The 26,716-nt window shown below is 50.4% G+C and overlaps 2 protein-coding genes across 10 annotated transcripts in view; one reads left to right on the top strand and one right to left on the bottom strand.

Annotated features, from left to right (window-relative positions):
• Nucleotides 1–5,508, bottom strand: part of Evc (EvC ciliary complex subunit 1) — a 59,463-nt gene extending 53,955 nt beyond the window's left edge. For 2 of the 4 annotated variants that reach the window (XM_074042651.1, XM_074042653.1), the window contains exon 1: nt 5,189–5,507. In XM_074042651.1, the coding sequence (XP_073898752.1) occupies nt 5,189–5,362 (174 nt within the window). In that variant the 5' untranslated portion in view covers nt 5,363–5,507. Of the gene's footprint in view, nt 1–3,474; nt 5,030–5,188 lie in introns of those variants that run through there. The other 2 variants (XM_074042652.1, XM_074042654.1) reach the window with 2 other exon arrangements.
• Nucleotides 5,509–7,779: 2,271 nt separating this feature from the next.
• The window catches only part of Evc2 (EvC ciliary complex subunit 2), a 112,005-nt gene continuing 93,068 nt past the window's right edge, over nt 7,780–26,716 (top strand). For 3 of the 6 annotated variants that reach the window (XM_074042646.1, XM_074042647.1, XM_074042650.1), the window contains exons 1-8: nt 7,781–8,018; nt 13,277–13,331; nt 17,098–17,267; nt 18,949–19,017; nt 21,220–21,406; nt 21,889–21,998; nt 24,931–24,984; nt 25,366–25,482. In XM_074042646.1, the coding sequence (XP_073898747.1) occupies nt 7,800–8,018; nt 13,277–13,331; nt 17,098–17,267; nt 18,949–19,017; nt 21,220–21,406; nt 21,889–21,998; nt 24,931–24,984; nt 25,366–25,482 (981 nt within the window). In that variant the 5' untranslated portion in view covers nt 7,781–7,799. Of the gene's footprint in view, nt 8,019–13,276; nt 13,332–17,097; nt 17,268–18,948; nt 19,018–21,219; nt 21,407–21,888; nt 21,999–24,930; nt 24,985–25,365; nt 25,483–26,716 lie in introns of all 6 variants that reach the window. The other 3 variants (XM_074042649.1, XM_074042645.1, XM_020178365.2) reach the window with 3 other exon arrangements.

Here is a 26,716-nt window from a genome sequence, read left to right as displayed (position 1 = left end):
CAAGCCTGTGTATGGCAATGGGCTCTAGTTCTCTTCTGGGGTCCCCCTCACAGGGCTCCTGTCTAAACAATAAACCCTGTACTTGTGTTTGAGCCATCTCTCTGCCTCTTCCATACCTCTTATTTTCTAACAGCTTATATAAACTTTTCTAGATGACCTCATGGTTAAACAACTGTTGTCTTGGGTGATTCTAATGCAGTTGGTACCCTATAGGTATGTGTCTGTGACTGGGCTATTTGAGTTTACTAAAACTGTTCTTCCCCCCTACAACTGAAAAAAATTCTAAGGTTTTACTTCAAGAACAGCTAAACTAATATGTATATATAACCTCTATAGAACTGTGATGCTGTTGCTGGTTCCTATATATTAAATATATTTATGTTTTTCAAGTATATCAAGCCTTCTAAAAAATAAAAAACACGGTAACAAAAAGTTAGTGGTACTGATAAACTGTTCTGTTAGATGCTAAATTGTCCATCAGAATTTTAACCATGACTCTTAAGTTTTTGTCATTATAGTTCTGATCTTTCTGGGGCATCAGTTCATAAAAAAATGACTCTAGTAACCAATGTGTTAACCAGGTTAACTTTTCAGACACCTGCTTTTGTTAAGATTTTATTTTGTATTGTCTTTGTCTAGAAGCCTGCTGCCTAAGAGCCACTCTTTTAAGCCTCTTTGTTGCTTAAATTTGGCCAAAAGGGTCTAGTTGGCACTTACTCCCACCTGATATGTTTGTTATTTCCCCCACAATGTGGGACCAAAATCAACCAAACAAACAAAATCCAGGAAAGAGCAACCAATCAAGAAAGATCTTCAGTCTACGGCCATATCACCATAATCATGTCCAATCTCATCTGATCTCAGAAGCTAAGCAGGGTCAGGCCTGGTCAGTACTTGGATGGAAGACAGATCTTCAGAAGAGACTGCTCAGAGACAGTTTGGAGACAAGGGGAGAATGCCATTAAAGTTCAAATGGAATCACTGGTGCCAGACCTCTCAAAAATAACCAAGGCTGACAGGATTGAGAAAATGGTTCTTAATGCATGAGTGGCTATCTGGCATTAAAGCCCTTCCAGACACAAACATATTTTTAGACAGGGTCTTTTACTTAAATAGAGACAAAAAATAACCATTTTTACTGGTTCTAAACATGTCCTTTGATACTTAAAGATGGTGTTTTTAACTTTTAAAACAATGTGTTTTCTAGAACATAATACTGATAATATATTGTTGCCTTGGTGATTCTACTCAGTTAAAAAAAAAGACATTGTCTGGATTAAATATATATATATATATATATATATATATATATATATATATATATACACACATATATATAATGTCCACTCATTAAAACCCCGTTGGAGAGGCCCTTTTGTTGTTATCTTGTCTAATACTCCCACTGCAGTTAAAATAGTGGTGATTGCTCCTTGGATCCACCACAGCCAAGTCAAGCCAGCTTCTCTCCAGTGGGAGTGCATCCCTGATCAGCTTCACCATGCAGGATCACCCTCTGAACCTGAGCACCTTCCCTCAGCAGAACTCTGCTTCCCAGGAAACAACAGGGGACCAAAAACAACGGATGACAGCCCTGTTCTAGTCAGCCTGGAACCTGACTAGTCTAAGCATTGAAGAAGCTTGAGGAGTCAACTCTCCAACAGGACAAATGGATTGTTTTTCACCCCAGTTATCTCACTGTAATGCATTGTCATCCCTTGTCTGTATCTGCCGCTGTAGTTCTCACCCTAGTCTTCGCCATAGGCTTGGCAGAAACCGCCCCGCTGATTGGTCTCATGGTGAAAGGTTTTTTATTTGCTCTCTTCTATCTCTTTTGGGCAGGATGCATAATTACTATTTATTGTTATTGATCTGGTTTAACAAAGGACAAAATATGCAGCCTTCTTCACAAGGGGAAAGCTGTCCCTACCTACACCCATGACACCTGTAACCCTGTAAATTTCACTGTATTTAAGCCATCTGGACATGGGGACAAATAATTTGTATAAAAATAGATAAAGAGTCTTGACACTGAGAGTCTGATACACTTCAAATTAGTAACCGTTACCCATGAGAGTTCCTCATACCAAGTTTTTCACTCCTTTTATAAGGAGATGAGGAGTAAATTTTCCAACTCTGCCAAAGCTAAAAACTTGTTCCTCTCGCTGGCTGAGTCTATAGCCCAGAAACTAAATGTCACTTCATGCTATGTTTGTGGGGGGACCAACATGGTAAACCATTGGGCTTGGGAAAAAGATGACAAATGGCCTCCTGAGTAAATCATCCAGTACTATGGTCCTGCCACCTGGGCAAAAGACAGTCCTGGGGGTATCACACCCCTATATATATGCTCAACTGCATCATCAGGCTGGAGGCTGTTGTTAAAATTATAACTAAGACTATAAGAGCTCTCAATTTGCTGAAAAAGCAAAGCACTAAGATGTGCAATGCCATCTATCAAAACCGCTTACATTTAGACTATTTGCTTGCTTCTGAGGAAAAAGTCTGTAAAAAAAAATGTAACCTAAACAACTGCTGCTTGCAGATTAATGAGTAAAAGAAAAATAAAGAGGTTGTAAAAAAATCACAGACAAAATGAGAAAGCCTGCCCATGTCCCTGTCCAGACCTAGAGAGGATGGGATCCCAATGACCTGTTTGGAGGATGGTTTTCTGCTTTAGGTGGATTCAAAACCCTGGTAGGGGCAATACGTCTAGTCCTGGGAACATGCTTAATACTGCCTGCCTGGTTCCCCTGGTGCTGCGGTCTATCAAGAATACTATAAGGGCCATTATAAAAAGGAAAACGGCCACACATGTAATGATACTATAAAAATACAAACCCCTAAGTTAAGATGATTCTCTTTGACCTAGGTGGGTCCAAGCATCAAAGGGGGGAATAATGTAGCAGGGAGGAGGACCAGAGGAAAACAGACTAGACCTGAGTCCTGAGAAGGTAGCAGGGAGGTAGAGATGGCAGAGCAGAGAGCTAAAACCTGAAAAATCTGAACATGAGGAAGGTCACATAGCACTGAGTGGGGGAAAGTCACATAGCACTAAGGTAAAGTAGCCAATCAAATTAAATATAACCATACATGGATTAGACCTTGCTTTTTGCTTCTGTAACCTGCTTGCAAGGGCAAATAAAGGGAGACCCCTTTGTTCTCAGGGCTCAGCCTTTGGACATGAGTCCGCTGAGTCTGTGCTGGCACAATAAAACGTTGCTTCCTGCTGTTTGCCTCAAAGGCTTGTATCTCAGTTGGCAAACTCCTGCAACACAGTGGCAAGGTCTCCCAGGTGATCTCTCTGGGTCCTGAGACTGAGCAGGACAGAGGCAGCACAGGTCCCTGCCCGCAGAGATGTGCAGAATCTCAGAGACACCTGAGGATCTCAAGGCATCTTGTGTGACTGACAGCAGAATGGGGAGGGTGACCCTGCACCTGCCTGCCAGGGTGGGTGCTCTGGGGAGAGAAACCCACCTGATGCACCATGCTAGGAAGTGGACACTGTCTCCTGGAGGCCACCAGGAGTGCCTGGAGGTTTCCAATCAGGAGAGGCACCCTCAGATGCGCACCTTAGAAACAGAGACTGAGAGAGGAGACAGGAGGAAAGGGGTCCTCTTAGAAAGGAGACAAAGATAACATCAGACCTTAAGAAATCCTGCCAGCCCTACCCTTGTCAGAGCCCCTCCCTGGCTACCACCTGATCCCACCGTCCCCCTCAACTAGCCAGCTGGGCCGTTCCGACAGCTTGGTTAAACCAGCAAACCTCGGCTGACTCTAGCAAGGGGGATCCTAACTAGCACCTCACCCGAGGGTAGATGATTAAAGCTCTGGCTTTGGTGTCATACACTCAGGGGTCCAAGTCCAGCTCCAGTGTGACCTTGGAAATTGACCATATGATCCCAGATGAATAACACCCTTGCAGAGGCTCTATGGTCCCATGGTGAAGTGAGAAACGACAGTTCCCCACTTCGTGGGTTAGGAGTGAGGCTTAAGAAGCAAATGCTGGTAAACACTGCAGGGGCCAGCTGTCCCTTGTCACTTCCCTTTCCTTCTTTGCACAGAAGCCAACACATCAATCTGTCTTACTCACCAGCTGGACCTGAAAACCCCAAACTTACCTACAAGCACCTGGGACTACATTTTCAGCCTTTGGCAATAAGACACTGCCCAGTCACCTGCGTGGCAGAAGAGCCTAGGCTGACATGTAGACCACACCAGACTTTCTCCTGTTCTCAAGGGTTCTGAATGGGGGCATGGTGGTTTGGCAAGATCTTGTCACCTTGTCTCTGATTCCACCTGACTATCCCTCAAACAGGTCGAAGTTGCAAAGATGCAAAATAGTAATTTATCTTACAACTACTGATTGAAGCCTGCAATACCTAAGACAGTCACCAACATCAATATCCCGGGTCACTAGCACAACTGTCATGTAAGCGTCCATTAGCCACCCCTCGCCCTTGTCCACATGGAACACAGTGGTTTGGGGGATTGACATATGCCTGTTATTCTGCAGGCTACTTAACCTCTCTGTGCCTCAGCTTCCACATTTGCAAAATGGGACCACTAGTAGAGTTGACTCAAAGCAGTTTGAGAAACTCGGAAATTAAGGCAGAGGGCTGAGCTCAGTCCCTGGCATAGTCAACACTCAGTAAATGCTGGCGTTATTATTTCTCCATTACCAAGGGCCAGGTCCCACCTGCTCATCAATGTGGCATCCAGCTCCCTGCTCCTGGCTGAAGTTACTTAGCAACCTGTTACAGTAGGAATAGGGAGGGCAGCTGGGTCTCTAGGGGACCATGCAATCCACGGGGTGGGGAAGGAAGCGCTGAAGCCAGAGTGGGCATCCGGGGGTGGGCATCCCAGTCTCCTTTGCCCATCACTCTGAGCTGGGCACGTCTGACAGCAGCCGGTCCCAGTGTTCCTACAGATGAGAAAAACTGAGGCCACAGAGGCTTAGAGGCCAAGGCCACATTCGGCAAACAGGTCAGCGGGACCCCAGCCCAATGCTCTTAGGTTATTCTGTAGCCTCCTTCTGAACTCCCTGCTGGCTAGCTACTCCTCCCTGGAGAACCCAGGCCTGGGCGGGTGCGCGCAAGGGAACCGCAGAGCCTAAGCTCGGACCCTGGACAGAGGAGGACCGCGTCCCAAGAGCCCCGCCCGCCCCGCCGCGGCCCGTTCGCGGACGCACCTGGTGCCGGGGGCGCAGGCGGCCAGCGCGGCAGCCGAGCCAGAGGCCGAGGCCGAGGCCGAGCGCGGCGCCCAGCAGCACGGCGGGGGCCAGCAGCGCGGGCGCCGGCCGCAACGCGTCCCTGCCCAGCATCAGCCGCGCCTCGCTCGCGCAGGCCGCCGCGCCGCGGGCCATCGGGGACGCTCAGGCGGGGGACCCGCCGCTCCGTCCCCTCCAGGTCGAAGAGCCCCAGTGGCCTAGGACACAGCGCGATCGCCAACTTTCCAGTCAGTGCAGTGAGTCGTCTTCCCGCTCCACCGCCGCTTCCCGGCTCCGCCCGAGCCGAGGGAGGAGCCTGGACCGTCAGCCCAAAACTTGGAGCCCCCCCCCCCGCCCCCAGCTCTGCGTGCACTGAGCATGCCCGGGAGCGCACGCCTGCCTCCAGAGGACCCCTCCCGGGAGTTGCGCTCACACCCCGCCTCCTGCTCCCGGAGAAAACCGAGCCACCAAGGAAGGCGCTCCTTTGAGTTTGTTGAGCGCTGATTTCCTTTCTCAGGCTCCACGGTGGGGTGGTGCAGTAAACTACCCCTCCCGTTCCTCCCTCAGGAGGAAGATCCTGTGTGGTCCGAGCGCACGATCTTCCAGAGACCCAAAGCAAGTCCCTATCCAGCCCTTCTGCTAACCCGACCCATTGGCCTTCCTTGGGCCACAGGGCCGCCAGTGCCTCTGAATTTGTCTGCTTGAAGTTTTAATTCTGTTTTCCCCCGCGGAGGATCAGTGCTTTTCCCTAAGACAGTGTGCAGAGCGACTGTCATGCCCAGGCCCTGCTAAAACCGAGACAGCACGTGGTCATCCATTCATTTGGCTTTTGCAGAGAACCTGCTCAAGGCCAGGCTAGCCGTGAACCCCTGAGGCCCAGGCAACTGAGCTCTCCAGGCTGTGCAGGAGGCAATTAGACGAGTCATTGTCTTGTTCTTTCTTTAAGCAAACACTGGACAGATGCTGCCCACTGTCCTGGGTCCTGGGGGTGCAGCAGTGAACATGTGTGTACACACGTTCTTACTCTCATGAGAGCAGGGGGTACCAATGGTATCTGCTTCAACAGAGGCTACTCTGTGCTTTTAACCTGACCGTCCATCTAGTGTCTGTGGTTGCTTCTCATCTACCCTCTAGATGGACAACATGGGAGCAATGACCCAAATTGTCCACCCTTTTTGTAGATGGAGAAACTGACAGCTAGAAAGGAGAAGAAACCCATGCGGTCTTGCAAGGAGTATGGCAGTGTGTACATCACCTGTGTCTGTGTGGCTTTAGGCACACACAGATCTGCTATGTAGAGTTTCTTAGACTTTTGCTCAGAAGCATCTCCAAGCCCCCAGGGAACACTTTAGGGACAATAACCTTATGCTTATGCCCGATTTCCTTGGATACTCAGAATTTAACTTTTAAAAGGCAGTTGCAGTGGCACATTCCTGTAGTGCGAGATACTCAATGCACTCAGGAGGCTGAGGCAGGACATCGCCTGAGTGCAGGGGTTCGAGGGATAGCCGTTAAAATGTGTAATGTTCTTAGCATTTTGTCTTGTTGTAAAGTTGTTGGAATAGTAACATCATCCTTTAAATCACCCACTGCCACTGGGAGCAGGAAATGTGTCTCCTTTCCCTCCCATTTCTCCCTACTTTTATCCTGTTATACCAAATTCCTTTCCTAGTAAACTTAGTATCACTTGCACTGTATTTTTGCGACTCATCTGAATTTTTCTCTCGCTGACCACAAGAACAGAGACAGGTAGCTGAGCTGACTTTGAGCCAAGTGGAAAGCTTGGCTAATGAGTTCTCAGACCCTCAAACCCCAGTACCTCCTCTACATCAGGTCAGGAACAGCTAGCTGGTCCTTGGACTGGCGGGTGGTGGGGGGTGGAGGGGAAGAGGGGTTGCCTGGTGCTAGGCTCCCTGGCCCCCATCTGCAGACATCCCACACAGGCTGCCCAGCAGAAAGGCTGCCAGGAAAGGAGCCAGTGAACAGGACTGAGCTGTCACCAAGGTCCAAGAGGTGATGGAGAAGCCAGAAGAAGCGGAGAACCTCCTTCCCCACAGGCCCGTCCCTCCCAAGGCAGGGACTGGGTTGAACAGAACCCCACAGGAAGTAAGAGTGACCCTGGCTTCTCTGCCCCGACCCTGTCCTGCCTCTGAGTTCAGTTTTCTAATAGGGGAGCAGCGTGGTGGTGGTGGTGGGGAGGGGTGTGGTGTGGGGGATGTGGTGGTGATGGGGAGGGTATTGCGGAGGGGTGGTAATTACGATTCCGGATTCAGCCCGGTCTATCTGAGATTTCCAGGAGGAGAGGCTTGAGCTCGAGGGTCTAGTGAAGTCTTCGGGGTCGGGAGAGCGACCCGATGTGATCTGGCTGCTGCCGTGCGCGGAAGGCCGCAGGCTGCCCCGCGGATCCTGGCGCTGTCCCGCCGATCCCGGCGCTGTCCCGCCCAAGCGGCAGTCGCGGGAGCGGGTGGCAGGGAAACTTTGCGCGGCTGCTCGCTCTGAGCATGCTCCGCGGGCGGCGGGGCGGGCCTGGGGTCCGGAAGCTCCTGCGACTCGCAGCGCCGGCGGATTTGGGGTCCCCCGCCCCCAGCGGGCGATGGGCCCCTCGGGCGCCCGGGGAGGCGTCCCGCGGGTGCTGGCCGGGGGCGTCCTGGCCGCGGCGCTGGCGCTGGGGGCCGGGGGCTGGCTCCCCGCAGGCCCCGGACACCCCATCGGCGCGCCCCAGCCCCCCGAACTCCCTACAGCCCCCGGAGCTGGACCAGGCCTGGAGACCCCTGCTAGACATAGCGGGACGGGGCCCGAGCGGAGCGCACAGGTAAGCAGGGCCCGCGCAGGCTCAGGCCTACACCCGGGCGCCACCCGTCTACACCGGCGGTGGAGAGGGCCCTTGGTGCGGGGCACTGGAGCAGGAAGGGAGGGCAGGGTCTGAACCGGATGCCTGGCGGAGGCCCTCAGGTGCATTCCGCGTGAACCCCGGCGCTCTGAGCCGGGCACAGCGGGGTGGTGGCTGCGGGCTGCTGCTTGGCCGTGGATCAGGGTTCGATTCCTGCTCTGCACCCTAGGAGCTCTGTGTCCCAGGGCAACTCACTTCACTTCTTGTGCCTCCCTTTCTGTTTTGCACAACCAAGCCATTGCGGCGTCTCCCCCAGAGGTCGCTGTGCATCTGCTCAGTTAACAGTTAATGTTTGTGATCTGTCCCTCACAGGTAATTGGGGGGAGGGGGTGTTCCCGAGAGGAGAACTGGGTATATTGGAGGGAGTTTTACTTGACTTTACTGTCCCAGCCAATTGAGCCACTGTTCCCTTCACCCTGGCCCTGCTCTGTAGTCTCAGATCTGGAATGGCACAGGGCTCTGGCTGTCACCCTCCAACCACCCCGTCACACACCCTGGTCATCAGCCCTCCTCCCTCCTCCTCCTCTTGATTAACCCCCATGTCAGTCCTTATTTCCTCCCCACTGCTGGCCGCCCCTGGATTCCACCCCACCACTTGCCTAGCTAGGGTCCTCTGTGACTTTCCCCCTGATTCCCACCACCCCTTAATGTGTGCTCTCTGCCTCCAATTCCCCCCCAGATCTCTGGGGGATCTGACCCTTCTTCTTCTCACCCTCCTTCCTCCCTCTTCCCTCCATGGCTCCTGGCCACAGAGCCAGCTTCTAGCCCCATGAATGTCCTGGCTGTGATCTGGCCCGTTGACTCTGCCAAGGGGTCCTTCCAGCTTTCCCCCTGGGCTCCCACCTGTCTTGGCCACTCACCTTCAGACCCCAGGACACTCACCACATTTGCAGCAGAGGCTCAGGTGTGTTAAGGGGGTGCTGTACCCTATCACACATTTTCTCAGTTCTCACAAGACTCTGTTGATGTGCTGGGTTTTAGAATGCTTTCACCAGTGTCCTCCCTTCTTCTGCCAGAGAGGTGGGAAGTGTGTGGCCCATTTTACAGAAGACAAAATCAAGGCCCCCAGGGACTTGGAGCAAGTCATGGCCCCAGGGCTTCAGGTTCAGAAAAGAGTCTGTCTCTAGAGCAAGATCCCTGCAGGCACCCGTTAGATGTTCCCCTTGTGGTTGTCTGAAGTCTTCAGCAATGTCTGCCTCCCTCCATTGTATGTATTTACCCACCTTTGCTCAGAGCTGTGTACAGGGGGCTGGAGAGATAAATTCCTCATTGCACAGTGAGGAGCCAGCAGAATGGTTAAAGAGGAGGGACAATCAGTCTGGAGCAGACAGAGGTGATTCAGTGGAGACGTGAAGGATGATTAGGTTTAGCTGGGGAGAGGGTGGGAGGAACATCCCAGGTGCATAGACATTGGTGAGTGAGGGGCCCAGGTGGGAGGGGGGTTGGCATAGTTCACTATTTCTGGCCCCTTGATGCTCAGACACCCCGTGGTAGGATCTTTGTTTGCTTGTTTGTTTTTGGAGGTACTGGGGTTTGAACTCAAGGCCTCATGCTTGCTAGGCAGGCTGTCTACCACTTGAGCCACCCCACAAGCCCTCTGTGTTAGAATCTTTCACCGTTGGGCTGCTTTTCCATCTCTGCTGGACTGTGGTCTCCTGGGGACAGGGTGTCTTCTGTCATTTCTGCATTGGTTGTGCACTGAGCTTGCCACTAGTGGGATCACTGAGTCATTTCACAGGTCCAAGGAGTCAGAGGTGTTTTTGGAGTAACACTGAGACTTTATCTCTTCCTCTCATTCTCTCAGGGCACAATGGGCTTTTCAGAAGTGACACAGTGTGTAATATTGGGAAAGACTGAATGTAGAAGGAGATTTAAGAATTCAGCTTCTTCCATTAGCTCAGACATAGGCACCATTTGCGAAAGTATACAATAATTCCATTCTTCTCTTTATTTTTATTTTGGAAAATGTAGTTATTTTTCATAAAATATGCTATATACGTGAATATGCAAGACAGGTCACTGGGTGCATGCCTTTGAAGGTTAGACTTGGTACCGGTCCCCCGTCTCACTCCCCACTTCCTGTGTGCCATGAGGACAACAAACTCCTTCTTCACACACTCCCATCACTGTGATGTTCTGCCTACCACAGGTCCAGAATTGCAAAACCTAGTGGCTCTGGCCTGTAGTTTCCGAAACCATGAGTCTAAATAAATAAATAATTCTTTCCATTGAGTTATCTGTCAGGTGTTTTGTCATAGTGATGAGAAAAATACCTAAAAGAGAGAATTCCCTGAGAATTGGAATTGTTGCTGTGACTGATCTGGCCATGTGGTTCAGAAGCCTTAGGAACTGGTTCGTGGGAGGAATTTGGAAAAGTTTGGAGATGTAGGCTAGGGAAGCCCTAGAATGTGGTGAGCAGAGCTTAGTGGGTGATTCTGGTGGGCGCTTAGAAGACCAGAAGGCCTACATGCATGCAGACAGCTAAGGTTTCAGATGGAAACAAAGACTCAACTGGGAATTGTTCTAGAGGCCATACTTGTTACATTCTAACCAAAAAAAAAATTGTCACTGGGCATCCGTGTCTCAGGCCTGTAATCCTAGCTACTCAGGAGGCAGATTTCATGAGAATCGTGGTTTGAAGCCAGCCTAAGACAAATAGTTCTTGAGACCCTATCTTGAAAAAAACCCTTTACAAAAAAAGGCTGATGGAGTAGCTCAAGGTGTAGGCCCTGAGTTCAAACCCCAGTACCACACAAAAAAGATTGTCTACATTTTGTCAGTGTCCTGAGACTTTGAGTGAGGCTGAATTTAAAAGTAATGACCAATTAACTTGGCAGAGGAAATTTCAGACTGTGCATTCTGACTGTGACTTGGTTATTGCTGGCTACTTTTGGCCAGGTTTACAGGGCGAATCAGGAGAAAAAAGCAAAGTAGAAAGATCTGAAAAATGTTTGACCAGAAAAGGAGCATGGTGAAAGTTGTGGGCAAGGAGGGTGTGGTTGTTGAAGAGATTAGGGCCACGAAAGAGAAAGCCAAACTTTGCACTAGGATAGTAGGATAGATGACTTGAGGACATCTCAGGAACTTGGCCAGACCCCATTCATCACAGGATCAAGGATGCAAAATTATAAACGCATTTGAGAGGAATACCCTTGAGAAGACAGCACCGCTAGGGCATCCTCCCCAAAAAGAAAGTGTTCTCCCATGCTCAGCCACCCAGGCAGTCTTAGGCTGCTGTGCCCATGGTCCAAGTGGGCCTGGCTACTGCTTGGGCTGGCATCTAATCTTGGTGTTGTCAACGTGCTACCGGCTTTGCAGGTGTGCAAAAAATGCAGGCGGTGTGTGATCATGGAGGCGTCCACCAGATTTCAAAGGAACTTCTGGGAGACCAGATAATCTGTGACAAGGTCAGAGTCCCTACAGACAGCCCCTGAGAGGGCAATGCAGGAAGCTGTGAGGGTGAAGCCTCAGCTGCAGCAGAGACCCCAGGATGTTGGAGATGACAGGAACATGGAGCATCTGCCATGGAAAGCCATAGGCAATGAGTGGAACCAGCCCAAGAGAAGCCTTAGGTCAGCTGGCAAGGCCATAGGCACAGGGCTGCTCACATCACACCTCTAGAAATTTGCTGGATGCACACATAGAGGATCCTACGGGTTGGGGTGAGTGCCTATGGCTCTCCCAGGCTGGCACTGTACATTGGTGGCTGGCCTTGCTGTTCTGGGCCCCCAGGGAAGCCCAAGCTTCACAGCTGCACCAGACATGGCCTTTGTGTGGCGGGGGGACTCTGCACTGTATCTACCCCTGTGTCTGTTCTCTGTACTCCGTGTAGCTGCAGAGTCAGTGCCACGTGGACCTCACAAGGCCCACTGCTTGCGTCCTCTAGAGCAGTGTCACAAGCCATACCAGGGCAAGCTTGAACCACAGCTGGGCAGCCAAGGAGGGTGCACAGAATTCAGGTAGCAGGGATCCAGGAAGATTCCCACTTTCCCTAGAGCTCTCCTTCCTCTGAGCCCTTCACAGTCCAACTTCTACCCGTTACCCAGGTCCAAAGGTGTTTGTTTTAGCAGCATCTCCTCCTGGTACCATTTCCTTTCTTTATAAATTACCTGCTCTCGGGTGTTCTGTTACAACAGCGCAAAAGGACTAAGACCTCTGCCCACACGAGGCCATTGGAGCTGGACTCTGAGGCAGGCCTGATGTCCCTCTCAGCTCGTCTTTCCCTTTCTGGTGCCAGTGAGAGTGGACAGTGCAGGGCCAGAGCCAGGCTCCATGAGCACACAGCTAGTCTGCTCTTATCACCTGTAGGGCCTGGGGTGAGTTACCTGCTTACCTGAGTCTGGGGAGATAGCAGTGAAGAGAGGAGAGGGCTTAGCTGGATGGTTATGGGAACATGGGGACATCCACTTGTAGTGCTGTCGTTATTAGTAGTGTTGTCATCCATGCTAGTTGTTATTTATTTACTTATTTTTTTTTGGTGACACTGCGGTTTGAACTCAGGGTCTCACACTTGCTAGGCAGGCTCTCTACCACCTGAGTCACTCCACCAGTCTTTTTTTTTTTTTTGCATTGGGTATTTTCAAGATAGGGTCTTGGGAACTATATGCCTAGGTTGGTTTTGAAACCGTGATCCTCCTGATCACTGCCTCCTGAGTAGCTAGGATTACAGGCATGAGCTGCCAGTGCTCAGCTGTTGTTATAATTAGTTAGACAATAGAGAGGTCTTGGCCTTTCCAGGGCCTGGAAGTTCACAAAGTGCCGTGAAAGGGTTTTACTGTGCACAGTTTGACTGGTCATCCACCAGAGAGGCTGAGGGATTTGGCCAAGGACACACGGTGAGTAAGTGATTTGAGCCAGAACCCAGTTCTCCTGACTCCCCATCTGGTGTTGTATCTGCCACTCTGACAACTTGCAGAGTCTTGGGAATTGGAGACTTGGGCTTGTCCAGAGTGCCAGGGTTCATGAAAACCAAGCTATGATTCCAACCCTAGTCTGTCTCACTGTGAAATTCCAGCCCCACTGTGCTGCTCCAAGACGCCTCCCGGCAGTGCAGTTGTGCCTGGGTGGGGTGCTTTCAACGTGGTGGTCCACAGCTACTGGGGGTGTCCGTCTCCATGGCAGTGACTGTTCTCAGTAGTGTGTTCCTTCAGTAACAACTTGCTGCCTTTTTAACTTTGTAGGACCTGTCCCGTGTGATTTGGCCCCATGTGGAAAGCTCCCACTTGAAGACTGCTGGTAAGTTTTGCTCCTGGTCCATTTTTCAGGACCACATTTTGTTACCTGCATTGGGGTGATCCAGGCGTTCCTCGGTTCTTGGGTACAATACCTAAGATTAGGATGCTACCCCCGGTGAGGCAAAAGAACCCAGAAGGGTAGGAAAGTACCAAAGAGTAGCAAAGCAATGGTATGCCTCAAGGGTTGCGGTGGACAGTTCGGGTAAGGATTGACTGCTGGAAGCAGTTGGGGCTTGGGGTTTTGTACAGCAGGGTGGGGGTTACTGCATGTCATGAAATCAGGCCCTCCCCCTTGTGGCACCCCCCAAATGGTTTGTTGACTGCACAGTGGTTGCCGAGGTGAGAGGAGGTGGCTGTGCATTTAATCCATTTTTGCTCTTCTGGGTTAGATCATAGCATATAGCAGTCATTATGACCTCAGGGCATATTGGGGACTTTGATATGGGGAGTGGGCTCCATAGGGAGGAAATAGGGCCATTATCTTACTCCTTGGTCCTGAGTGTGGTCCTCTGGGGTTTTAGAAAGGAATCTGTAGTCTGGGACATTCCCTCGTACCTGCTTGTGTCTACCTAACTGCCTGCGCTATCATTTTGACCATAAAAAAGCCAGAACCTAAAAGTTGCCACCTCTACCTCCCTCCAGATTTGTTTGTCCTCTGCACCATCACCCCCCTTACAAAACATGGACTGCGGGCTTGAGCGTAGTGCACAGGACAGAACTTAGGGGACGTTGGGCCTGTCTGCATTCCTCCCTGGAGTCTGGTGGATGAAACAACAATGCGTCCTTCGAAACACAGTGTCCCTTAGCCAGGGCTGCCCATTTCCTGTGGCTGTGGCAACAAATCTCAAAAATCCAAGGCTTTAAAAACCCACACTTGTTTTCCTGCAGTCTGAGCGGGAGTCGCACTCAGCTCAGACTGGGGCAAAGTCACGGGGCAAAGTGCAGGTGCTTCCTTGGCTTGTCCAGTGCCTGTGTCCCTTCCATCATTAGGACACCTGCATCATAAGGACTTCTCTCTGGCTTCCTGATGCCCCATCAGTTCCTCCTGGCCAGTTCATCAGGCCTTATGAAGACTCACACAGGTCCCTGTCTGCAAGAGGCACTCCCTCTCTCTTTGAGGCCAGCAGAGGGGCCTCTCCCTTCAGTGTCAGTCCCCTGTCTTTCCTTCTGTCTGTCCCATCTTAGGAGCTGACATTGAGAGTCCACCTGGGTAACCTGCTATCTTCCCATCTCAGGACCCTTAGTTTATCACATCTGCAAAGTGCCTGTTTCTGTGAGGTCCCCTTCACGGGCTCCTGGGATTCGACCTGTGTCTTTGGGAGATACTAGTTAGTCCATCACACCTGGTGGCAAAAATTCCCCCAACACTGACTACAAGCAGAAAGGCGGGCATGGACCTGTAACCAAAACTCATGGGCCCAGGGCACTGCAGGACCCAGGCATGATGTCCTACCCTCCTTTGTCTTTCCATCTGGGCCTCTGCTGTGATAGGAAGTGTCCTTTTGGGGGTCTCTCTTTCCATATGACCCAGTCCTGGGCTTGCTGGGCCTTCCAGTTGGCTCTTATAGAACAGAAGAGACTTTTCCCAGAGGCCCTGGGATGAGTTCCAAGGATGACCAAGGGGCTGTGGTTGGTCCCTTCCCTTCCCTGAACCTGTCCCTGAGACTAGGGGTAGAGATTTCTGGCTTCTGTGCCTATTTGTGGCATCTTGAGGCCTGAATGGGCTGGAACCGCATTCCGAGTGGGCCCCCCTTTTCTACATACAGCAGTATTCCTATTGAGTAGGGGTGGGCTCCCCTCCAGGGCCCAAGACCAGGAAGAGCTCATGGGGCCTGGAGAGAAGCCAGAAGTCCTTATGATGCAGGAGAAGCTGTAGAATTTTGTGTTCAGCATCTTCTGGGCCAGTCTTTTGTTCCTGAGCTCGAGGGGCTGGGCTGTGGAGGTGAGTGTCCAGTGTCACTCGCACACATAGGAGGTCCTCAAACAAACATTCCCAGCTCGAGTTGGCAGCTAGGCTGGGAAGCACCTGTGTGTTCCATGACAAAGACTGTCAGGTGCCAACACCTGAGTTCTCCGTGTGCATAGTTTTGCTCAGAGAGGGACCTTTTAGACTTAGTTCAGCTTCGTGAATGGAATCAACCACAGACACTATTCAAGAAACAACAACAAAAAACCCTAATTCCTAATGTTATCTAAGACCCAGTTTCACACCTTTTTCTTTTCAGTTTTTTTCCTACATATATTTTGCAATTCTATAGAAGGTTCAAAAAGCACTTTAAAAGACCTTGTTATCAATATACTGGGTGAGAAAAGCTGGAAAGTAAAGTTATTTCCAGTTCGACTACATTATTTGAATAGAAGGCAAATGTTGACCGAAGTACAGCTCCATGATGTAGGTTATTTTCAAAACACAGAGCTCTGCATAGCAGGCCTGCAGGCCCAGCTACTCAGGAGGCTGAGGCAGGAGGGTTGCTTGAGGCCAGCCTGCGTGGCACAGCAAGACCCTGTCTCCTCTGTATATAAGCGCAGATTTCTAAGCTTAAGCATCTGGTGTACAGTGTGGTGACTAATTGGTTCCAAGGCAAGCCCTGGCTGCTCATTGTCCTAACTGCATCCCTACAGATAGGAGCAGAGGCTCTGGGGACTCACTGACCTGTGCAGAGCACCACGGCTGACTGGCATTGCAGCAGTACCCACTCGGGAGGTCTCTGGTGCCCAGTCAGAGGTCACCTAAGTGACATTTCTGTGCTTACACTTAATGAATTTTCAGAACATGCTGACATAGAGCAGATTGTTGAGGGAGTCTCTTTGCTTTGGAGGACTCAGAGGCATTTGTGTCTGGCCACACACCGGTGTTGGCTGTGCCAGCCATTGGAGCATGCACTGTAGGAGTCAAGTACTCAGAGGACCCACCGAAGCAAGGCTTCCTCTGTCCGTTACTCTAAGAGTTAATGTCTCAGTACATTTTACATTGCTGTAACAAAACACCCAAAGCTGAGTACTTGATGAAGAAAAGAGGTTTATTTAGCTCACAGTTTTGGAGGCTAAAGATCCAAGGTGGGGTGTCCCTACCGTTTCAGCCTCTGATGAGGGTTTTCAGGGTTCAGAGCACGGAGGTGACATTGCCTGTCAGGGGCATGTTCGAGAGAAGCAAGAGACCAGGGAAGAGCCAGCTCGTTCTTCTTTACCAATCTGCTGTCCTGGAGACTGACGCACTCCCAGGAGACCAGTGTTAATCCCTTCCCAGGGCAGTCTCGACCCAGTTACCTCTGGGCTCCACCTCTTAAAGATCCCACCACTTTTTAATACTGTTACATTGGGGACCAACACATGGACCTTTGGGGAATCAACCATATCCAAACCTCAGCAGTTAAGGTAACTGAGCCACCGGAGGTCAGGTGGCTTGCCCACGGACAAATAGTTGATGAGCAGCAGAGCCAGGATTCGAACTCAGGGTTGTCTGATACCCTGTGTGTAAGGATCACCCAGGAGCATCCTTAGTCTGCTGGTTCTAGGTGGTGACTGAGGCCCAGGCATGCACACCATTACGCACACACGGATGAGGAGACCAGCCTCAGAGGCACTCCCTAAGCCCCTAGCTTCTGTGAGCATGTCTCATTTTCTGACATTCATCACTCATTCATTAGCATAACCACTGTTCAGCACAGCTTCCCAGCCCTTTTGCACTCCATGAATTACCTCTGTGTTTAACCGGTGTCTCATGGCCTTTCTGTGGTATGGGATGGGCGTGCATTTCCATCTTGCAGGAGAAGCACCACTTGGGATGAAATCCAACATGAAAATCCAGGTCATCACCCCGCCCCAGACTTCTGCAGCCTCCCCTGGGCCGTGGACTCATTCCTTATTTGCTTTCATGCCATCCTTGCCACCAAAGAGCTTCTTGGAGAGAGGGTCTCCCCAGGTAGCACACCACCTGGTAAGTAACAAGTTACTTTAACACAAGTTTCAGAATTGGAAGAAACTACTTTTTTAGCTGACTGTGTTCCTCAGAAGAGCCTTTCTCTCACTACATGGTGTCATCAGTGGGGGGCTGGCCTGTTTGTCTTTTGACAAACCTGCTGTGGGACACGGGAACTTCAGCAAATGGAAGGTTTGAATCCCAGCATTGGGTGGCCATTGCTGACATGTGGCTTTGTCTCCTCCTAGACTCACTTGCTCCCAGCTGCTAACAAGTGATGCTGCTTGTGTAGTATGGGTACTTTATGTTTGTGGTCTCACTTTTTTTCCAAGTAAGGTCATATTCACAGGTTCAGTGTGTGGACATATCTTTTGAGGGGGTCACCCTTCAACCCACTGGGGTGTTCTTCATCCTTTCCAGTGTTGTCAGGTAGCAGGTACCTTGTCACCTCACTCAACAGCACCCTCCTCATTCAGAGCCCTCTGCATTGACTCTCTCTGCTAGCTGTGTGTGTTGATTCTTGTCTGCAGGAGGCTGTGTGAGGACCAGAAGGAAGAGAGCCAGGTTCCTGCTGAGGGCTCTGGTTCAGACTGGTTTAGGGTCATGGCATGGCAGAGAAGAAGTAGGTCCATGTGGTGGGCAGAAAGTCCGACCAGGTTCAGAGGCCTGGGTCTAACATTATCAGTAATGTTCCTCAGAAAGTTGCATCTCTTGTCTTGACTTCATTCATTTTCTGCACAATGAAAGGGATGCTGTGGAGAGGGGCTATGTCTTGTGGATGGATCACAAGATTTGGAGTTATACATGGCTGAGTCCAAGCTTATCTGATTCGGGGAACCTTTCTGAGCCTTAGTTTTCTTATCTGTAAGGAGAACTGGAATTCCTGCGTGTGAAATGGTGACAGCCATTGTTATAAAGATAATGTCACTAAGAGCTGAGAGACACTCTGTGACTTAGAATGCATGTGGGCACAGCAGACAGTACTTCAGAGAGAAGAGCCAAGGAAAGCTCCATCAGTGAGGTCAGGGCCCAGTCCAGTCCATGTGTACCAAGGAACCAGGGCCCTGGGGTGGGGGGTGAAGGGCAATGGCAGGGGTGGAGGTGAGCAGACAGCAGTTGCACCTGTGAGGGAAGCTGAAGCCCGGGTTTCCAGGGCAGGGGAGGCTGCATCAGTTCTGAGCCCTGGTCTCCTTGGATTTCTCTCCATGGGAGCTGTCGTGAGGCTGGTGGAGGCCAAACCTGGGTGAATTCTTCACATCAGTGTCAGGTCCAGCTCACTGCCATGTATTTCGTACATGCTCCATGGTATGACAAGTGTACCAACTCAGCCCAGTTAAGGCTGTGCCACGTGGTACGTGTTAGCAGCCATTAAGTGACTTTCTCCCAGTCACTCTGGCCACTTTCCTCTTGCTGCAGTGTCTGCCCTGGTTTGCTAAGCCCTTGTGACAACAGGTGTCCTTCACGAGGACCCAGACCGGGAATGGGTTCTGGTGTAATCTCACGTCTTCATTCGTCCTTCCTCAGGGTTTGAACTTCCAATCCTTGAATGCCCTTTAAAAAAATCTTCAGAATTATCAAAACAGGGGTTAGCAGAAGTAACCCCTCCAACGTCTCTAGAAAGTTCAGCATATCTCACTTTTACCATGCATTCGAAACGATGTGTTTCTCACTTTCTGGTGATGTCTGTGTTTTGTTGTAGTATGGAGCTATTTCAAGAGCCGTTCAAGGGAATTCTGGGAATGGAGTCATTTTCCAGAAATGTGCACTGGTAAGTTTCCAGAAGTGCCTTAAACTTAAAGAGAAATTCATTGAGTTTTGCCCAGATCGTGTTAGTAGAGTCACGTTTTCCTGAACTAGCAAGTCATGGGCTTATCTGCTCGTGTCTGGACCCACAAGTGAAAATGAGAGGTCTGCCCATTTAGATGGCACACTAGGATCGGGGGCTTCTTTGGGCAACAAATAATTAATAAAAACTCACAGTGATCACTTAGAATAGAGAAGAAACTACATTATGTTTGTCTTTAGATTATGAACATCAATGTGTCACTTGGAGGTTTAACATTTTCTTAGTGTTCTTCGTACTATGAATACTTTCAGTGCTTCCACAGAACTCAGAAAAGCCATCACACACACAGCTATGGTTTATTTTAGTAAAAGGTACAGATGGAAATCAGTAAAGAAGTGAGGTGGATGTGACAGAAGCCAGGCTGGGTATGAGCTCCCAGGTGTCTTGGCCCAGTGGAATTCTGCAGACAGTACTCGATTCTGAATAGTGACCACACGTCCTGCCAAGCAGGGAATCTCACCTGAGCCCTAGCACCAGGGGTTTTCCTAGGACTTGGTCACAAAGGCCTGGAGCTCCTGCAAGATTGACCTCAGTCACTCAGTCTCCTGCCGCTCCAGAGATCACATTGACAGTGTGGTCCTAGGCCCCAGCTGTCAGGCAGGATGTTCTAAGAACTTTCGAGGTTATCCCAGGAGCAGGTCAAGGCCAGTTGTCTGTTTGGAACGTGCAAGGGAGAGACAGGTCAGGCCTGCTGATTTCACCCTTCACTGCATGCCCTCGTTTTATCTCAGGCCCTCAGCTACCTTGTTCAGCTTCTGGAAGCCACCAGTGCTACTGGTTTCTCATATCTTTCTACAGATGTTTTCTGCAATTAGGAATGTGTGCATGTACACATGTGTATCTGTGTGCATGCATGTGTACACTCGCACCTAACTTTTTACATGGGTGGTAGATTATCCATACAGTTCAGAAGCTTACTTTTTTCACTTCTTAGAACATATATAACTTTCTTCTCTTTTCTCCAACCCCTGTATCTATTTCGGCAGAGATGGGGAGAAAGGGGTTCAGGTTCAGTACTCTTGAGACAAGGCCAGAGAGAGGGTAGCATGGCGAGGTTACTGAGCCAGGGTGGTGAGCCAGCTGCATGGGCCACTGGACAGCTTCCATAGGGCAGCCATGTATCAGTCAGCTTTTCCTTATTGTTATACACTACCTGAGATAATTAACATATAAAGCAAAAAGTTTGGGTTGCGTATGGTGGCACACCCAGCTGTAATCACAGCTACATAGGAGCAGATACAGCAGAACCAATGGATCAAGGCCAACCGGGAAAAATTAAGCAAGACTCTATATTGAAAATAAGCCATGTGTGGTGATTCACACATTTAATCTCAGTTACTTGGGAAGTGGAATAGGAGGATATGGAGAAGAGGTTTATTTTGGCTCACAGTTTTGGAGGTTTCAATTGCCCCTGTTGCTTTGGGCCCGTGGCGACACAGTACATCACGGCAGAGGCACATGGCAGAATCTGTGCACCTCAAGGTGGCCGTGAAGCTAAAGGAAGATGCAGAAGAGACTGTGTTCCCACAGTGTTCTTTGAGGGCATGCCGCCTCCTCCCTTGGAACCTAAAACCTCTGGGTAGGTCCCACTTCTTTAAGGTCACACTCCCTTCTAACAGTGCCATGGGCCAGAGACCACACCTTTGACACGTTGACATTTGGGAAACTTTCCAGATCCAGGCGTAGCACCTCATTCCTCATGTGACTGAGCAGAACCCGGATGGGGAAGAACAGCCAGCCTAATGGCCACTCAGGCTGTTCCTGGAGGCCACATGGTCTTCAGAGACCTTGGCTCTGGGGCTGGAGCTGCATCTCTAAATAACTGAAAGAGCCATTGATTGCTCTCCTTGGCAACCCAGCCTGACTGTGGCTCTGCACTGGGGACATTTTTCTTTGAGAATCTCTGCAGGAATGGTTTCACTGTCTTTCTGGATCTTAATTTCTTTGAAATTATCTCCAGGCAACAGCTTGGCACGTTTGGGTCCACCCCACCACAGACAGAGCTGATGAGTTTTCAGAACCTCCATGAGACCCCGCGTGTGCAAGTCAGGCCTGTGTATCATCTGTTTTAGGAAATGGGAGGTGCAGGAGGGCTCAGCCTCAGTCCCTGTCCTCCCATCCTAGGTGGCTGGGCAGAGTGAGCCGCAGACAGTGCAGGTTCAGCTGTTAGTGAACAACACCAAGACGCCGGGCGCAGCCAACCTCTCAGATCTACTCCTGCTGGATGCCATCACAGGCCTCACCATCAAGGAGTTCGTTGGAAATAAGACCCCCGATGGATTTCAGGCTTTTGGAAAGAAGTTTCTGGAAGGTAACAGCACTATGTTCATAGATTGGGAATGGCAAGTGATGAAAATATCACAGGAACCTGCAGGTTAACGTGCTGTGGATCCATCCTGTTAAACGCATTTGCGTGTTCATTGTCTCACCGCGGATCTGATTTAAAGGGTGGCAGAGATAGGATGTATAGTAACTCCAGTCTGACTACCACCCTGATAGCCAAAACTCCCATCCCCTAGGAAGGTGGGCAGTTTGTTCTGAGTTGTGCTGGACAGAGGAGGGATACATCTTCATGCATCCCTCAGAAGCATGTTCATGAGATGTTTAGGTGTGTTCAACCATGTTTGAGGATGTTCACTGGTGTTAGTCAGCTCTCTGTTACTGAAACAAAGCACTGGAGGTCGTAGGCTTATAAAGCAGAAAGGCTTATTTTGACTCACAATTTTGCATCTGGGGCTTGGCTGGGCGGGACGTAGCCACAGCCACTGAGGCCTTGTGTTTCTCTGTGAGCAGTGGGAGACGCCTACTGGGTCAGCTACACCGCCTCGCTGGACTCCGGAGCCCTTGGAACTGGGGAGAGCCTGAGCCTTCCTGCCCAGCTAAGCTTCCAGAGCTCATCGCAGGTATTTCCTCCGTTATGGCAGCAGGAGGGGGGTTAGGAACCTTGACAGTAAGGGCACAAGATCCTCCCTGTCTTCCTTCTTCCCTCCCTCCCTCCCTCCCTTCCAGGTGTAATGACCTCATTTTACTTTAATGACCCCTTTAAAGGCCGAGTGGGTAAATTTTATTTTAATGACCCCTTGAAAGGCCGAGTCGGTTGTTTTGTCATTGTATTCTGACTTCAGTCCCTGGGGAAAATCCCTTTTTTACTGACATGGAAAATATGGCCCAGAGGTTCGGTGACCGCCTCAGGTCACCTGACAGAATCGGTACTGCATCCCGAAGCCAGGGGCTCCTCCCAGGAGCCCCTTCATTCACCAAGGCTCAGGGCCCGGTTCTACTGCAGCAAGACAACCCAGATAAAATTAGATAAAATGGAAGATACCAAAGAGAGGAGAACCAGACGCAAGAAAACGATGTTACTGTCAAAAAGACCCTTCGGGAAGTAATTGGGTACACAGTCAAAAACAGAGGACAAATGAAGATAAGAAATAAGGAGAAAATGGTGTGGAAGAAATGCCATCCATGGTTTCAGAGGTCAGCAAGAAGCCAAGTCAGTTACAATCAAAACGTAGGATAAGACAAGAGTCACAGGCTCGGGACAGACTGGCACTGGAAGCTTTCATGTCCTTAGCTAGTGCTGCAGTGCGGCCTCAGGGATCCCATGGGCCAGGCAGGGCCAGTGGGGCAGTGCAGGTGCGGGCACCGAGGGGAGGTGCGGGGCGCTCAGAGTGGCTTCCTCACACTTTCAGGGTGACTGGCTTTGCGGTCGCCCTGCCATGGTCCTGTCTGCGCTTTGCTTGCCCTTGTCTGTCTCTGATAGTCACTTTACCCCTGAGTAACCCTACCTGGCATGTCCCCTTGCCCCTGAATGTCAGCCTCATGAATCTAGGAATGCCATTTGTCCTGTTCATGGCTGCGTCTCAGTGCCCAAGAGAGCACATAACTGTACCCAGTAACTCCTTGTTGAATAATTTGAACGAACACATCAATGAGCTAATGAATTTTGGGCATTCCTAACGAACCTCTCCGAGCCTCAGTTCTTAGCTATGAGAGGAGAGCGTTCTGTCTGTGGCTGCCTGGCTGTGTGCAAATGGGCCGTGGTTTCCATCCCTTTCCAAGCGTTCAGGCTGTCTGGGCAGTTTTGAGGACAGAGTGAAGAGCAGATTGAAGGGCAGAGAGCAGAGCACACCGTGGGAGGCCCTGGAGCACCCCAAGTTCATAATGGCAGTAGGCAACCCAACAGAGGCTTCTGTGGAAATTCAAATACTGGGAGTCAATTTCCAGAAGAGAAAGAGAAAAACTTTTAAATGTGGGTCTTTAAAGAAGTGACAACCATGAAGCACCCTTTGGACTTTCTGTTCTGGTGTCACCTGTGCTCTCGTGTGTTTACGGTGCCCCTTGAGTTTCAGGCCCCTGAGCTGAACATCTGAGACTAAACGCAGAGACCCACGCTCTGGGGCTTCTTGCTCTGCATAGGTTTACATAATAAGCTGCAGAGAACTTGAGATGGACGTCGCAGCTTCTCCCTTCTCACCTGCCTTCATCTTGGTCCATCAACCCATACTGATCTGATAGCTCTGTGTGTGTATGCATGTGTGCGTTCAAGTTGTGTACACAGCAGTTTCCAGATCCAAGCACGGTGCACTTCTGGAGGGCCTCCTGTGGTGCTGCCTTAACCATAGGAGTGGACAGGGCTGGGCGTTTTCTGCCATGGGTGGACCATAGATGAGGATTACACTGGGCACTGAGCTCACTGGGCTTCAAGCTCCATATCCTAAGGTCACTTTGTAGACAGTGACACCACAGGCTGAGCATCCAAAGTTCTAAATGCTTCAGACTCTGAGAGATGTGATCACCGGTGTGATACCATCAAGGGAAAGTGACCTCATATGACAGGTTCCCGTCAAGATGCAGGTGCACTGAAAATGTCGTGTAAAATTACATTCATGCTCTGTGCGCAAGGTAGATAAGGAACATAAATGAATCTGGTATTTATATTTGGGTCCGTCTGCAAGATAGCTCATTATGTATATGCAAATATTCCAAAATCTGAAAAAAAATGAAATACTTCTGGTCACTCAACCCATGTTACCACCACTACTAGTGCCTCAGGTACTAACTAGTAAGACTAGCTCTGCACCTGCTGCTGCCCATCTCCACTGACGGCAGTGATGCTCACTGCACAGTATTGCTGTCTTTGTGCCAGGTGCTCTCATCCCTCTCTCACCTACTCACAGTGGCCCTGTGAGTAGAGTATGGCTCCCATTATACAGAGACAACTGAGGCAAAGAGAGGCTTGCTCCAGGTCTGACTACTGGCACGTGATGGAGTCATGCGTGAGCCCCAGCTCTCTGGGCTCCATCCGCTGCCCTGTGCTGCCTTCCCATGGCAGGGTCACTTCCTCTGCTCCCAGGAAGTAAAGGCATGTCTCCTCAGACTTCAGAATGTGGCATGACACACACGTTCATTTTTCCATTTCTTACGGTTTCTAACGATGCTGGGACCAGATCCAGAGGAAGGTGGTGTGTCAGAGCAGGATTTTTTTCCCTGTGGGACATTTAGAGAGTGGTCACTTGCTGCTGTCACATGGCTGGCAAGCTGTGGGGTCAGCATTCCCCCAGGCAGTCTGGTCTCCACCCAGCATTTTCTACAGGGCTCCCTGCATGGCTCTTTTTGATCCTTAGGGAAACTGGTGTTTGGGTTTCACACGAGCCTCCAGTAGAGAATGGGATCCTAACACCACAGACAGGTCCCCCTGAAGGGGCTTTCAGACCTCCACAAGCTCCATCTCACCCAAGAGTTAGGGGCCGATGGCTGCTCCAGGCACAGTGAGTTGGAAGTAATACCAAATGTTCCCCTGTGCTGACCAAAGTGTCTTTCTTTCTTTTCTAGAACAGAACACAGTTAAAAGCCCATCTTACTATAACAGTCAAGGAAAAGATAACGGTAAGATAAATTGTGTGACTGAGCACCCCAGCCCACCTGTCCTGTACCTGTGCCCTCCTAGGCTTGTGGTATATTGGTCTCTGGTGTCACAGCCACTGGTCTTGACACCCCAGATATGCATTGAAGCTGCAGGCTCCATTGCAGGGTCTTGGTCTTCCTAGGGACCTGAGGCTTTCTGGCTGGTTTACGTGGATGGCCCTCCATCTGGGCAGATGTGTTGGCCACTGCCTGGACAGGCTGAGAGGCCACCTGTCCATTTGCCCTTCACTGTCAACACTAGTCATCTCTGTTATCAGCTGGACCATTCATGGCATGTGCGTGTGTATGGCCAAGTGTGAATTCACTATGCGTGTTAGTCACTGTTCTCCAAATGCCCTGTAGATTTTACCAGAAGATTTTACCACCATTATGGAGGCTGAGAAGTCCCAAGTCAGCCATCTGCAGCTGGAGTGCCAGTGCAGTTGCTCAGCCAAGTCTGGAAGTGTCATAGCCATGGAGGTAAATTAACTCAGTCCAAGGCTGCAAGTCAAAGAACCCAGGGCCCATGGTAGAAGCTCCATAGTCCAAAAGCTGGGGAGTCCTGAATTCTGAGGTCCACGGGCAGGAGAAGAGGACAGAGAGACACATTCATCTTCCCTCTGGTTTTGTTCCCTCTGGACCCCAGTGACTGGATGGTGCCCATCCACATACCCACAGGTCCCAGGGTCTTCTGTACTGACAGCCATGATGGACTCCAGTGAAATCAGCAAAGGAAGAGGCACAGGACAGTGTGTGGGACACATGAATGAGTGGTGACCTACATGTGATTGCTGTCTACTGGGGACACTCCTCAGAGATAGTGCCAGTGTTTTCACAGGGGCCTAGACATGCAGATACCCTCTGCCTGGCATGTTCCAGGTTCAGGAAGCAAAGCAGGTGGCAGCTGGTTGACGTGGTTGTTGAGTCAGCAGGTTGTTTTGTCTTGGTTAACATTGGCTTTTGTCATCTGTGTCATTAGTAGTTACACATGAGAATAACTCGACTATGCCATGTGTTTTGTGGCAAACACAGATGAACATCACTGTTAAGGTTTGAATCTCAAATGTCCCCAGTGGATTCCTGGGTGTGGGGCTTGGTTGCTGGATGATGGGCTTTGGGGAAGTGGCTGGATCATAAGGCCTGTCACCTCACCAATGGATTCATCCCTGATGGATTCATAATAGGATGGTGTTATTGGGAGGAGATGAAGACTAGGAGGCGGGGCCTAGGTGGAGGAAGGAGGTCACTTCCTGTAAGTGTCTGTCTTTCCCTTCTTCCTTCCCTTTTTCTCTTTCTCTCTCTCTCTCGCTTTTCCTCTCTCCCTCTTCCTCTTTTTCTTTCCCTCCCTCCCTCTTTTCCTCCCTCTCTCTTCCTCCCTCTCTCTCCCTCCCTTCCTCCCTTTTTCCCTTTCTCCCTCTCCCTCCACTTCTCTCTTCCTCCTTCCCTCCCTCCCTGTTTCTGTTTCCCTCTCTCTTCCTCCCTCCCTCTCGCTCTTCCTCCCTCCCTCTCTCCCTCTCTCTTCCTCTCCCCATCCTTCCCTCCCTTTCTTCCTCCCTCCCTCTCTCTCTCCCTTTCTTCCTCTTTCCCTTCCTCCCTCCCTTCTTCTCTCTCCCTCTCTCTCTTTTCCTCTCTCCCTCCCTCCCTCCCTCTCTTTTCCTCTCTCCCTCCTTTTCGTCTTCCCTCCCTCCCTCTCTCCCTTTTCTTCTCCCTCCCT

Source organism: Castor canadensis, chromosome 9 (genome assembly GCF_047511655.1).
Source record: "Castor canadensis chromosome 9, mCasCan1.hap1v2, whole genome shotgun sequence".
Lineage (NCBI taxonomy): Eukaryota > Metazoa > Chordata > Mammalia > Rodentia > Castoridae > Castor > Castor canadensis.
The sequence above is the reverse complement of the archived record's forward strand: the minus strand, read 5'-3'. Positions and strand labels throughout refer to the sequence as shown.